Source organism: Antedon bifida, chromosome 9, assembly GCF_963402885.1.
Source record: "Antedon bifida chromosome 9, ecAntBifi1.1, whole genome shotgun sequence".
Taxonomy (NCBI): domain Eukaryota; kingdom Metazoa; phylum Echinodermata; class Crinoidea; order Comatulida; family Antedonidae; genus Antedon; species Antedon bifida.
The window spans coordinates 10570901-10584857 of record NC_136234.1 but is presented as its reverse complement, the minus strand read 5'-3'; the positions used below and the strand labels follow the sequence as shown (position 1 = coordinate 10584857).

General features: G+C 30.4%; 2 protein-coding genes across 7 annotated transcripts in view; both read right to left on the bottom strand.

The window, feature by feature from the left end:
* LOC144852500 (potassium channel, subfamily K, member 16-like) overlaps positions 1 to 10050 on the bottom strand; it is a 35085-nt gene extending 25035 nt beyond the window's left edge. For both annotated transcript variants that reach the window (XM_078710338.1, XM_078710339.1), the window contains exons 1-2: positions 9957 to 10050; positions 682 to 1061 (exon numbers count right to left, since the gene is read on the bottom strand). In XM_078710338.1, the coding sequence (XP_078566464.1) occupies positions 682 to 1012 (331 nt within the window). In that variant the 5' untranslated portion in view covers positions 1013 to 1061; positions 9957 to 10050. The remainder of the gene's footprint in view (positions 1 to 681; positions 1062 to 9956) is intronic.
* Positions 10051 to 11423: 1373 nt separating this feature from the next.
* The window catches only part of LOC144852491 (uncharacterized), a 26796-nt gene continuing 24262 nt past the window's right edge, over positions 11424 to 13957 (bottom strand). Inside the window, exon 15 of one of the 5 annotated variants that reach the window (XM_078710326.1) lies at positions 11424 to 12096. In XM_078710326.1, the coding sequence (XP_078566452.1) occupies positions 12068 to 12096 (29 nt within the window). In that variant the 3' untranslated portion in view covers positions 11424 to 12067. The remainder of the gene's footprint in view (positions 12097 to 13957) is intronic. The other 4 variants (XM_078710325.1, XM_078710324.1, XM_078710323.1 and 1 more) reach the window with 4 other exon arrangements.

Here is a 13957-nt window from a genome sequence, read left to right as displayed (position 1 = left end):
GTAAAGTATGAAGTTGACATGGTCAGATTGAATCATGACATTTCCCAAAGGCAAAGTAAATAATGAAATTGCAATCTATTATTACATTGATAAAGGATGCGGTATGAAATAGATAGGCATTCTAAATTAATATATTTTGATTGTAACTACCAGGATTGGAAATGCTGATATAATTAGGTTTTGGATAAGTACAGTACAAAATGCATGAGAGACCAAATTGGACTCCTTAATCACTTATTAAACATAATATGATGACAGGCTGGATGGTGGAACATTTTATGTGGAATTAAAAAAACTTAATTTCAATGTTAAAAGCGTATAAATCATTTCTATCGCATTTTATCTCTATTGTTTAAATGATTTCAATGAATAAGTTATTTTTAAAATGATTCATTATTTTTACACATAACTAGAATAGCATTTAAACAAACTTTTTTAAACAAAGTTTTTATTAAACATAAAAAGTAATTTATGTATGTACATTGTTCCATTAAACCAAACTTGAAAGTAATATATAACTGGTTATACATATAATTCAATAAAATCCATCATTGATTATTGAAAATGACATGCAAACCAAAAAATAAACAATAAAATACAAACCAACAACACAGAAATGATGGAATAAAATTGTTTAGCAATGATAATATATGGTAAAACTTGAATTTGAATCAAACTCACCAATAGTTGTAACTACAGTTCCACTAAAGAATAGAGAACTTGTAAAATCCCACTTGGATGGGGATGTAGCATTTCCACGTGGATCCACACCGTTGCTTTGAATAACCAGCAGAGAATCAATCAGTTCTTCTAACGCTTCCGAATCTATACAAGTGTAATTGTTCAAAAAACTTTGTTTGACAAGTCTTGCTATTTCTCTCTGCTCATCTTCGTTTTGTTTTTCTAACACATTAAAAATTAATCCACCAAGTAGAAGGTAACAGAAGAAAACCAGCCACAAAATAAACAATTTGCGCCCTGTAACGCTTCCACTGTTGGTATCTTCTTCCATTGTTGTAATGTATGAAAATTCTACATGCAGCTAATCATTAACCAATTGCCTGCAAAAAAAAAATAAATACATTTTTAAATTATTTGGTAAAAGTTCAATCATAGAAAGGTGATGCAATAATATAATATCTCTATGCAACATGAACAGTAGTTGAACTAATAAAGTAAACATAATCAATTTATAATGGCCGTATTTAAACTACTTGGCTTCATATAGCAGCATATCCAGTATTTCATCTATTGTAACAGCAAATCACTGTGTGCACTATTTATTGTATATTATAACACACCTAAGTAGAATCTTGTCATTCGATTGAAGGATTGTGGGTCATGTGCTATTCAATACATGTTATATTGAATTCTTAATTACATCACCGAGAGTGCAATGTCATTTAGCCTCTCGTTAAAAGTAGGTGTGTAATGTAAAACAAATAATTATGGCATCCCCAGCATCTAGTGTCTACATCAGATGTATTGGCCCATGCCTCTCCTGTGGTCAAGGTGGGCACTAGACGAGAGAAGCCCTTGATCAATGTTAGGACCAATCAAAGATGTGCTTTAAACAGTCCTAGTTTAGTTTCATCCACCATTCAGATGAATGTCAACTCTAATTGACATTGTCGTTCACAACAGACATCGGCCTAAACTAAAACTAAAACATCTCTGTGGTATAACATTCTGTAGTATTATCATGCAACTTTGACAATGTTTTGCATAATTCTTTTTGCCATATTCACTTGTTTTACCTAAACCATGAGAAAACGCTAACAGTCTGATTTATAGTAGATACATTCAAATATCTTCAAATATCTTCGTTGACATCAGCTTGTAACTATTAAGATGTACTACTGTTTATCACACTTGAGGGTTCCCATCAATTTGTTCTTTGTGTAGTTAATCTATTTCCATATATCTATAGTTTCCATAGTAACTTATGTGCATTCTGTACCTATTCTACATGTTATTTACTGTACGTTTATGGTTTATATTATCAATCAATACACTAAGTACTTTATCTTTTTATTAATCAATACTGTTTTATTAGCCGATAACAACAAATTGTGTATAGGCTATAATAAGTCTGTAGTTCCAGTATAACAAAGGGTAATTATAAACACAGCACAAATTTCTTTTCTATTTCTTTGATCTTAAAAGGAAAGTTCTACACAAAACTTTACACTTCTAAAACTGCTTTTAATTAATTGAATTCTAGTCTTGATGAAAGATTTCCGTAGTATTAAAATACAAAATGTCTGTGTCAATTTTTTACGTTTGTGTGAAACAGACAAGAGAGATCTGACAACGTTGGTGTGAAATGAGTTAGTTGAGCCACAGCCCTTCTCATGGTGGCGAGGTGAATTTAGTTAAATGACACCCCTGTATAGCTGGAAAATGATATTCACATAAAGTAATAATAAATGGCCATTACGACATTTCTATTCGTATGTAGAGTGCTAACAATGATTATCAAAACGATTATCATACTTTTTCTGCCGGTAAACACACATGACTATAACTGTGGGAAAATAAATTTTGCGTAAAGTATGTTAGATGCCCAGTGTTCTGTGCAACAGCCGATTGTTTTGATTTGCATTGATGCGAACTTCTAGGAAAACGCAGGCATTAAAGGTCGGCACTTTTTCAAAAATGTTATATACTTATGTACAGTATAATGTTTAAGCACAAATAGCTTGATTTCACAAGGAACGTCATTGCACAATGCATGATGGGAAGGGTTTGGGAGCAAATGTCACGAAGTGTACGTACAAAAAACAAACCATGTATGTACGTGTTGTGACGTTTGCCCCCAAACCTTTCCCATCATGCACGCTATTTGCGAATAAACCTTATTGTTAATTTCTTTTGTAGGAAAATACCCTATTCCTGTCTACCTTTCTTAACACAAAATATTGTGAGAAAATTTAATAATAGGGAGGTTTCGCAATCTTACGAATACGATAACGAAAACGGATACGTCACGCACACGTATTCGTTTTTCGTAAGCCACTAAAAATATGTTTCGCATGGCAACGAAATATTGAGGGCGCCGTCCAAAATATGACTGCGGTAAATTTGAGCGAAGCGCAGGTACGTGTTGCTTGGTGCTTGGCTGCCTAGGCCTAGCGTAACATCAAAGCGAGTGAGGACTTTAAAAACTGCTATTTATCAAAATTGACCTGGTATTTTAGTAAATTACTTTAATAAATTACTTTCAATAAATCTATAATTATATTATAATCATGAATCATTCCTGATTCAAATGCAAAATGTGCAAAATAGATCAAAATTTATACTCGTTTTGTAGTTACGAATATGACTGGTGATATTCGTCAACACGAATACGCTTTACGAATATGAAATGGGGATCAGCTTCGTTATCGTATTCGTAAGGTTGCGAAACCTCCCTTATGCCTATCGCATTTATCTTCACCATTGATAAAAAGCCAGCCTTCATTTTTTTTAAACCGGAAAGCTAAATGTTAGTGTTGTTCATTAACAACATTAAGATATCAATTTTCAGTTTAGTATTACAACTAATACTCAGGTGTATTATACCAACACCAAAATCAATTGGCAAGGAAGGAAGTGCATTAAAGTATATTATATAACACCTAAATAAATTCCTGTCATTTGATTGGACGAATGTGGGTCACATGGCGTGCAATAGTATGCACTATTAAACGATCGTTTAATAGTACTTTTTAAAACATTTTTGTGTACGAAAAAAAAAACGTTTCGCGGATGAAAAAAAAATCTAGTATCTATTTTTACTGTGAAATACAACAGCGCCACCTGTCGTCTGGTCTCAGTTTTGTTTGTAAACACAACCGCGAGATATGCAGCAGCAGCAGATTTTTGTGTACGATTTGGAGATATATATACGTACTAATTTCATTCAAAAAGGCATTTAAATTAGCTTTAGATCATTTTTAGGATTTTGATTAATTAATGGGAACATCTCTACAAGACGTGGAATCGTTGGAAAAAACATAATTAGCCTGGATTAATTCCAGTTGCCTGTCGAAGTTTCGTATTTCTGTCTTTCAGCCTAGCTAGGCCTAGTAAGTAGTAGGTAGTAGGCCTAGGCTAGGCCTGTTAGTATTAGGCTGGCCTAGGCATTTTAGCCTTGCTAGGCCTAGGATTGTTTGTTGACATAATTAACACTAACAGTAAGTGCATTTATAAAATCCATATAAATAATAATATCTAAATATAATTATTAAAAACCAAATGTTACTGTTAATCAATGTGAAACAAATGTAGGCCTTGGCTAGGCCTACCTTTTATTTGATTCAAAATGACAGGAATTTATTTAGATGTTATATAAAACAAATAATGAATGTTTTATATTCGTGTAATGGTACAAATAATGGCATTTGGTGAATGATGAAAGGTTATATCAACTCGGCGTTGCCTCGTTGATAACCTTTTATCATTCACCTCATGCCATTATTTGTACCATTACACTCATAAACATTCATTATTTGTATAAAATACCATCATATAATACCAAACAACTAAAGCCTATCCTATTATTATTATTTATTTATGTACATCATTTAACAATATACATGAATAATCTTATGCTTTATGATACATATCAATTAACAACTAACACAATGATGTCCGCACATATATAGCAAAATGAATTACCTAATATGATACATATCAATTAACAACTAACACAATGATGTCCGCACATATATAGCAAAATGAATTACCTCATATGATACATATCAATTAACAACTAACACAATGATGTCCGCACATATATAGCAAAATGAATTACCTAATATGATACATATCAATTAACAACTAACACAATAATGTCCGCACATATTATTATTATTCAACACTAATCATGAATAATTTCATGCTTTATATGATACATAAAAATGATGAATTGACTAACAACTACTGTAAAGCACATTATAGAATGAATAGTTTTATTTTTAAAATTAATTTTTACACACATGTAATGGAATTATGTCTTTACCTATAAATTAAAACGTATTACAATGTTTAATATAACAATTGAAAGTGATCTATACAAAACATTATAATGTTAAATATATTTTTATTTTAAATCTACATCAAACATGGAAGGATAAAAAACTAAATTTACAAAAAAACACTTAAATTAATTTTAAAAATAATAATTCAAAACTGATGACAGGGGATGTGACTTTCACTAAAATTATAATGTATGCATCTAGATAAACAATTTGTGTAATATTGATTAGAAAATGTATTCTTACTATAGTGGGTATACAAGTAAGTAAATACTATACACTTACCAATTCTTTCTTATTTTACATGTGTGCTCACATACACCGTAGCTTGATAATGCTAAAACTTTAATTTCAACATACTGAAAATTATGCAGTATTTTACTTTATTAAATTAATATTGACATACTTTGCATTTAATTTTTAATTACTTTTCATGTTTCTGTCCATTCATTTCAATATTTGAAATGCCCTGGGCCCCACTATTTCAAAATCCTGGTTCCACCCTCATGACAAATAATGCTTTTATACAGTTGTTGACATGGTGGCTTGGCTCGAAAACAGATTGCTTGTGAGCAACTGAGATAACAATTCATCATTAAAATGTCATCTCTGCATCAGAAAGTTGGCCATGAATATGATTGGCTGGCTCCGACAGTTGACTGTTACTGTAGATACTGTATTATAGTTCACTATATACAGTATGTAACATGGATTAGAAATACTGTACCATGGAGATAGCTCCATGGAGATACTGTAAATTTAATCACATCAGGGTAGTCAATCACCTACTGTATTCTCTGAAAGATGCAGTGAGTTCTTTAGAGTGCGCACATGAGCCAGATATTGATGTGTACCCTGGACCTCTGGCTTCAAGCAAGAAAACTTTCAACAATAATATGGATGAGAAGAACCTATATTACAATACACAGCTTTATTGTAGGTTGTGGTGACTTTGCCTTAAACCATTTGTTGGCCACTTGAATCGATTTGGAATCAACTGAAGATTTTTAAAGCTTCCATTGGATTCGTAGTAAAACCTTTTTAATCTCAATGGATTATTGAAGATAGTTTTAAGTAAACATCAATTTACGGTAATTTTAGTTTCCTTGACACAAATTACATTAACAATAAATCAATTAGACTTTAATTGTCAAGATCTATTTAAAAATCGAAGTTAGTCAACAAATAAAAAATAGACAATAGGAAACATGTAGAGTTTATATACTGTACCCTAGGAATTTTAGTCATAGGAAAAGCCCATGTTTTCCAAGTAATAAGGTTGGCTCTAGAAACCCATTAGTATGTATAGCCTGTACACTCAACCTTAGGGCCTGTTGCAAAATATTGTAAAAATATACAATGTAATATTGGTATCTTTAATGTACTGTATACAGTAAAGTTTTATGATCCATGATTTCTGCTGCCAAAAAATATACCAACTATATACATTTATTATCAGAATGTTTTATTTTTGAAAAAGGTGCCTTCCCAATTACAAGTACCTCTGAATCTTTATGTTTGGGAAAGCCGGTCAGTATTTTAAGGTTATACTGTATATAATATATATCTATTTTATACTTTTATTTGATCAAATGCAATAGGCATGGCCTCCTAATCAAATTAACATTAGACATAAGGTTATAGCATACCGTATACAGTATGTAAACATATATATATATCTATTTTATACTTTATTTGATCAAACGCAATATGCATGGCCTCTTAAACAATCAAATTAACATTAGCCATGGTTATAGTATACCGTATATGTAAACATTGGCTGTTTACTGTATATTTATGAATGGAGATACAAGAGCAAAGCTAACAGGTATTTATCATAAACAAATTGTTTAACAACTTTTGTTTGTGATAACGTCTATCTATTGAGAATTAGAGTACTTATTTCTCCATGATCTGTCAAAGAGTACAAGGAGTGAAGTACAGTATTAACTGGTATTAACCATTTAATTTTGCAAGACGAGAGATGAAATTTATATTGGACATTTAAGACTAATACAGTACTTTAAGGACAACAAGTAATTAATACTATATACACTATACTGTATGTTTATACTGTGATCAATTACAATTGCATAAGTTAAACAGATTAATTGAATTTAAAACATAAAACAAAATAATTTTGCTGACTTACCTGTCGCTACCACCAGCCAATAATTTTAATTAAACGATAATCCGTATGAATTGAAAGCATTCTTTTACATAATGTGTATATTTCTATTTTCTTTTATTATGAGAACAATTTTATAACCAATTCAGATCTCAAGAATTTTTTGAATGGGAACATGGCTTCACAGCAGTCTTCTTCAAAGAACCTGTCTGTATAAAGAGCTCCCTGTCGTGGGTCATACCCTCATGACAGACATGATCAATTTGACATAAGATGATAATGAGATGTATCTTTCTTGTGTGGAAACAAATTTTCTTTCATCACAGGAAGGGTATAGGTACCAAAGTTATTATGCATTCACAGAACTTAAAGTCGGTATGTTCATTTTGTCAAAACTGATTTGCACTGTATAAAGTTTTGAAATTCTAAATTAAACAAGAAATATTTCTTACAAAAAACGCTGCTCGCTTATTGAAAAATTTTTTTTATTTCAAATTTGCTTTTGAATGTGTCATTTTATTGTCACATAATAGTTATTTTTACCTGAAAAAATGTAATTTAAAGCAACAAATACTTAAATTGTCTGTTATAGGCATTGGTTTTTGGGTTTCTTTTCTCTTTTTATATGTGAATAAATATTATTTTTTGGTTACAGAAGTGAATACTCAATTTCTGTCACTTTAGTTAATTTTATTGCTAAGGTCAAGTCTGGGGGTCACTTCATCACCCTAGATATTTCAAGTGTGAAGTATCTATTACAAACACAAACTTTAATGGACTGTTTTGATAATAATTCAATTAATATCTGACAGTGAATTACAGCCAAAAGTCAGTATTATAGTCAAATGGGACTCATAAATACAAGAAATGCTTTGGGATTTGTAATTTTAGCATGACATGTCCTAATAGACTCTTTTTGGTCTAGCAGCTGGAATCTATAAATTATAGTGGAGTTTACATTTTCGCATTTCTGTCATCCTTAGATACTATAACTGCTGCTTGCTTTAGCTTCTGATTGAGTAGTCCTAATGGGACGTAGCGGGCTAGAGCAGCAGCGTGAAAATCTGTAGACTATGACATCATTGCAAAGGTTTCGCCTTAGGTGGTTTTGTGGGTCATTTTGTCCCAGTTTGCTGCAAGCAGCAATGCAAAAAATTCTAATAATTATTCCAAATTGCAATTTCCTATTTGCTGCCAAGCTCAATGGGTCACTGTGTACAGTATATCATGGAATGCCTAATGGAAGGAAGTCCTTGTAGCGCAAATCGTTGTTGTGCATAACAAAGACACTAAGGAGAAATATTTATGACCGTTATAGATGGTTTTTTGGCCGTTATATATGAATATGGCCAATAAAGAGTGAAATGTAATAACCATCACAATTTTTTGTGTGATAACAATCATGTTTGGTTTCAGTATTAATTACTGAATATTGGTCAATATTACCTAAGATCGCTCAAAGGTTGCCAACATTATGTCTTCTAATTAATTATAAATGGTTAAATATGTATTGTCCTCCTAAAAAAATTCAACTGTTTATTTTTTTTCTACCGAAGTGATTAACTACATTAAAACTACGAAATGACCTATTCAGAAGTGTTTTTTCATTAATCTTCATGTTTTATGTTTCATGTGTTTGGCAATAAATAAGAAATCTGTGAGAATGAGAAAAAGCTGCTCCCAACCAAAATTCGAACACGGAACCTTCTGCTTGATATGTTGATGTATAATTATTAACTAGAACGGCACTCCGAGAGTGCATACCTCTCAGCCTACTCTGTACTGTAAAATTCTGCTACATAAGATTTCTCCGGAAAAAAAAAATTTATTTTAGTGTTTTAATACTGCGTGTGATAAAGGCTAATTTCACTACAATTGCTAGTTTGGTGTAATGGTTACATAACCAGCCTTTCAACTAACAATAGAACAGCAACGCCAAAAACAATGAAAGGGTGAATGAAAAGAAATAGGTTTTTTAAAACTACTCGTATCAACAAACCTGTACATTATATCAAATTATGTTTTAAAATTAGAAATCACAAATTATAACTCAATTGCCTTTTGTACAAAAATGAAGTTTTTTGGACAAGAAAAAGAAAATGCAATTTCAGTTTACTTGTTACTTTAAGCGACTGCTCGCCGGCTTTTGCAAATTGTCTATCTTTTAACACTAGCAGGTCTGAAAATAATAGTAAAATTAATTAAAATTTAATTTTGGTAAAGATCTTACAATAACTTTTAGATTAATCAAACAAACAGACACACGCAATCAACTACATATACCTCCTTGGCGGAGGTAAATAACAGTTTTATATTTCGTGTTCGAATTGGGCATAGTATTAAATTGCTGTTCCTTTCCTGAATTTGTAAAGTACAAGGACATTTGGGTTCCATTACTTTCTATATAGTACTTAGGCCTACAACTGTTAGCATATATTATACAGTAGTAAGTATGCAAAATCAATTTGATTGAGTCAGTTACCAGCCAGGTTTTTTTTTAAACTGTTGGTTAATCATTTTCACAGTGGACATTAATCTGATAATATTATTAATTTTAATCCGATATTAGGATCGATCGCAATATTAATCTCAGGATTTAAGTAGGCTAACCCACACCACCAACCTGTAACCAATGGTCTACCACCACCAGACATGACACTTACTTACGACTTTAGATTAGGGAATGCTTTCCTTTAGATAGGCTAGCTTAAACATGTCTTCTTTCCAATGACAGAATCAAACTTTTTCTTGACAATTTCTATGATTAAATTCCGTTATCAGTAACTTGCTTTATTTGAACTTACCATAGTAAAACTGTCATGCCTGGTGTAGTGTATTTTCGTCAGTAATTGATCTGTATGTTCACAACTAACTCACCTCCTGTGTGCAATCGTCTGCCAAACTAGACTACAACAACTGTTGATACGCACGAATTGTTGGGTTGTTTCATGATACGCTACAGTGAGTTTATTCAAACTGGTAATTCAACGCGAATTCTAATTTACAGTAAATTGATCTTCAATAATAATAAGAAATTATCCATGTATTTGGAAATGATAAAATACGATATACAATCAATAAATCCATCATAATAGTTATAACAAAATTATTATTAACGATTATTGTACACCCTTAAAGTAAAATGGAAGAGTCTTCATTTAAGACAAGTGATTCCTTTTTAAACATTGAACATACATTTTTTTTAAAGATATTTAAAATCAGCATGAAGATATGGTTTCTTAAAAACACTTCACGATAGGAAGGGATGTCTACATAAAATGAGGACTAATCAAAGGCCTATTCAGGATTTTCAAAGCTAATTGCATCTAATTTTAAAATAATTTGTCTACACTATCAAACTAGTTTGACAAAAACGTGCCCAAATATGGTGATATGCTTAAATATGGTATTGACATCATCCACATATGGGCACATCACATTTCTTTTTCACATAAAGTTTGATAGTGTAGACAGAGCTTTAGAAATTATAGAAACAATATCTGAATTGTGAATCTGTCACTATTGCCGTTACTCTTGGCTGTTGTCCATAGAACTTATTGCATACACTTCTCAGGGCACAACTCATTCATGATGGTTATTGACAACAACACACAAACACATTACTTACTTACGTCATTGTGGTTATTAGTAGCCTGCTTACATCGCAAAAGCACACAAAAAAATCACTATTTTTGCATTTCTGGAATGTTCAAATTTTATATAATATGACATGTTGTGAACATGTTATATACAATGTTATTTCGGGAATTGTAAATGTTATTTTGACTACAAAAATCATATAAAAAAGTAAACATTTTCATTCCTGCAACAAAACCTTTTCATAAACAAAAAAATCTTAAAATATTATATCAAAAATTGTTAGCTGGGATTGTTATAATTGAGCATTTGAGACCGTGACTGTCATTGATATTTAACATAATTTATTCATACAATTTGCATAATTTACATTTACGTATTTGGCACATATATAATTTCACTTAATTAAAGACAACCATTAACAATACAATATACTTGTATTTGGTTTAACAACTACAAACTTTTAAATAAAAATGTAAACATTATTTACATTCACGCATTTGGCACACATACTGTATATGATTTCATATAATTTGACTTTATTAAAGAGTGACTAATAATTGTATAAAGAAAAATAAATAACACAATATATCTTTATTTGGTTTAACAAGGTCATTTATTAATTTATAAATGAAAATGTAAAAAAATCATACAATTTACATAATTTAAGCATTTGGCACATATATATGATTACATACAATTTTACTTAATTAAAGACTAAAATACTTTTATAAAGAAAAATAAATAACACAATACAGTATACTTTAATTTGGTTTAACAAGGTCATTTATCAACCTGAACTTATAAATAAACTTACATTCATAAATATATGATTTCATAATTTGACTTTAGAGACTAATGCAAAACTGAAAATTGAACAAAGCAATATAGTTTTATTTGATTTAACAAGGCCATTTATCAACTTGGAGCAACTATAAAGAAAAGGTTAACATTTGTGTAACTGTATCATTGATATTGAACATATTTAACAATTTATTCAATTTCTATAAATTACATTCACTGCATTTGGCACATATGATTGCATACAATTTGACTTTTAAAGATTACTAATATAAACTTTTATTTGGTTGATTTATTCAATTTCGATATTCAATTTCAATAATTTATATTCACTTATTTTAAGAGATTTTAATAATATAAACTTTTATTTGGTTAACAATCATTTATCAAGGTATCAACTTTTAAATAAAAAAATGATGACTTTCCAACAATCTCTAATTTAATAGCATAGAGTTATTCCTCAGGTTCTGGAACATTCAACCAATCACATTCTGTTAAAGCTTGACTGAACCAATCATCATTTGTTAATGTCTCTGATGCCTGAAACTAACAAAGACATACATTTAAACATGAATTGTCCTCCAAAAACATGAACAATCAAGATGAATAAAATCAGATTTTCAATAGGCCATTTCATAGTTTTAATAAAGTTAATAAATCCAGCTGAAAAAAAAATGTTTTCACTTATAAAAAGACAAAACAAATGCCACCAATTGGCTTTGGAAGCCAATTTTGACTATTTTTTGCTTTAAATTACAGTTTTTCAGGTAAATATTTTTCTTTTGGGTCCAATTTTTGGTCAAAGTAAATAACTATTATGGAACATTTTTATCTTTAACAAAATCATAATTACGAATAATAATAATAAAAAATTAAGTTCAAATTTACCAGGTACTATTATTATTATTATTTTGCCTATAAAATTATATTATATAAGCATAATAAGAATTTTCTGCAGCAACCTTTTTGTCAAGTAAAAATATTAATAATGTCTATGCAATCAGCTCTCAAAACACTCTATTATGCACAACTGCTCTATATAGTTACAAAACTGAATATATTACTGTTATTGAGTAACTCATGGGGGAAATGATTTCTCATTACGGTAATAACCAACAATATAATAAATAAATAATATTATCATTAAGATCCTGAGTTAATCTGCTGCTTACAGTGTCATGAATATTAATTTGGTAATTAAACACAGTAATTGTTAACACTGAAGGGTCTGCTACTTTAATTGCATACTCAAGGCAATGAATTACATGCGATAACACTATATTCAATAATTTGACAATGCGTAAGAGATCATTATGCATTTTTTCAACTCTTGATATATAGTCTTACTTTCTTATTATGACCTATTGACTATTTCAAAAGCAAAATTGTGTTAATGGCAGATATAGGGTTATGCTTGGGGCATGCACTCCCCTATTTGACAGCTAAACTTATGATATCTATTTGTGAACAGACCATATGTTAGCGCTACCATATTTAAAAATCCTGGATCCACCTTGTTGTGAAATGTATTTTAAAGTTTTTACTATTTTATCACAAATCTAGGGATATAAATGTCTTCTTTTCTTACGTAACACTTAATAAGTAACTGTGACTATTAAGGCAATGTCAACTTGAGGTACGATTCAAATCTAGCCAAGAAAAACTCTGACAAACATGCCTAGTGTTACAGTAATTCATTTAAATGAAAAATGGAACACAAATTTAACTAATTCAAACTTTTAAACAAATTTGTTTTTACTTTTTGCACATACAAATACTTTTAATTACTTTTCTGGTAATATAATTGTGCTGCATCATAGGTAGGAATATTGTAATGATGGTTACTTATATATTATCACAGGAACCATTTATTTTGACTGATCAATAGGTTCCTAGAAAATTGTGGATGGGAGATTGGGACATGTGCAGTATAGGCAGGGCTTACTGTGAATTGCCGTAGTCATCCAGTGCTTCCCGTCCTGGTGCATATTTCATTTCATTTCATTTCATTTATTTCGTCTCACATACTTATAACAAAAAATAACAAACAATAGAGAGAGACAGGATTCCCAAAAGCGAACTAAATCAAACTATCAAGTGGGTCTCCATAAAGAGTAGATTAAGAAAAAGGCAGCAATCTGATGATGTGGAGTTACAGAAACACCCTCTCAAAAAATCCAAATTTCCAAATCTGCTTCAAGAAATGTTAAAGAGAAATATAAGCATACAGTGCACTTGATGGCTAATTAATTGTTTATATTGAAAGTTAATAACTTATTTATTATTATTTTTTTGTTTAATTGAAAGTTAATAACTTATTTATTACAGTATGGTCAATTGAAATTCCAACGTAGTTAAGTCAAGATTGGTAACCACACACAAATATGACATTTATTCTAAATTAAAT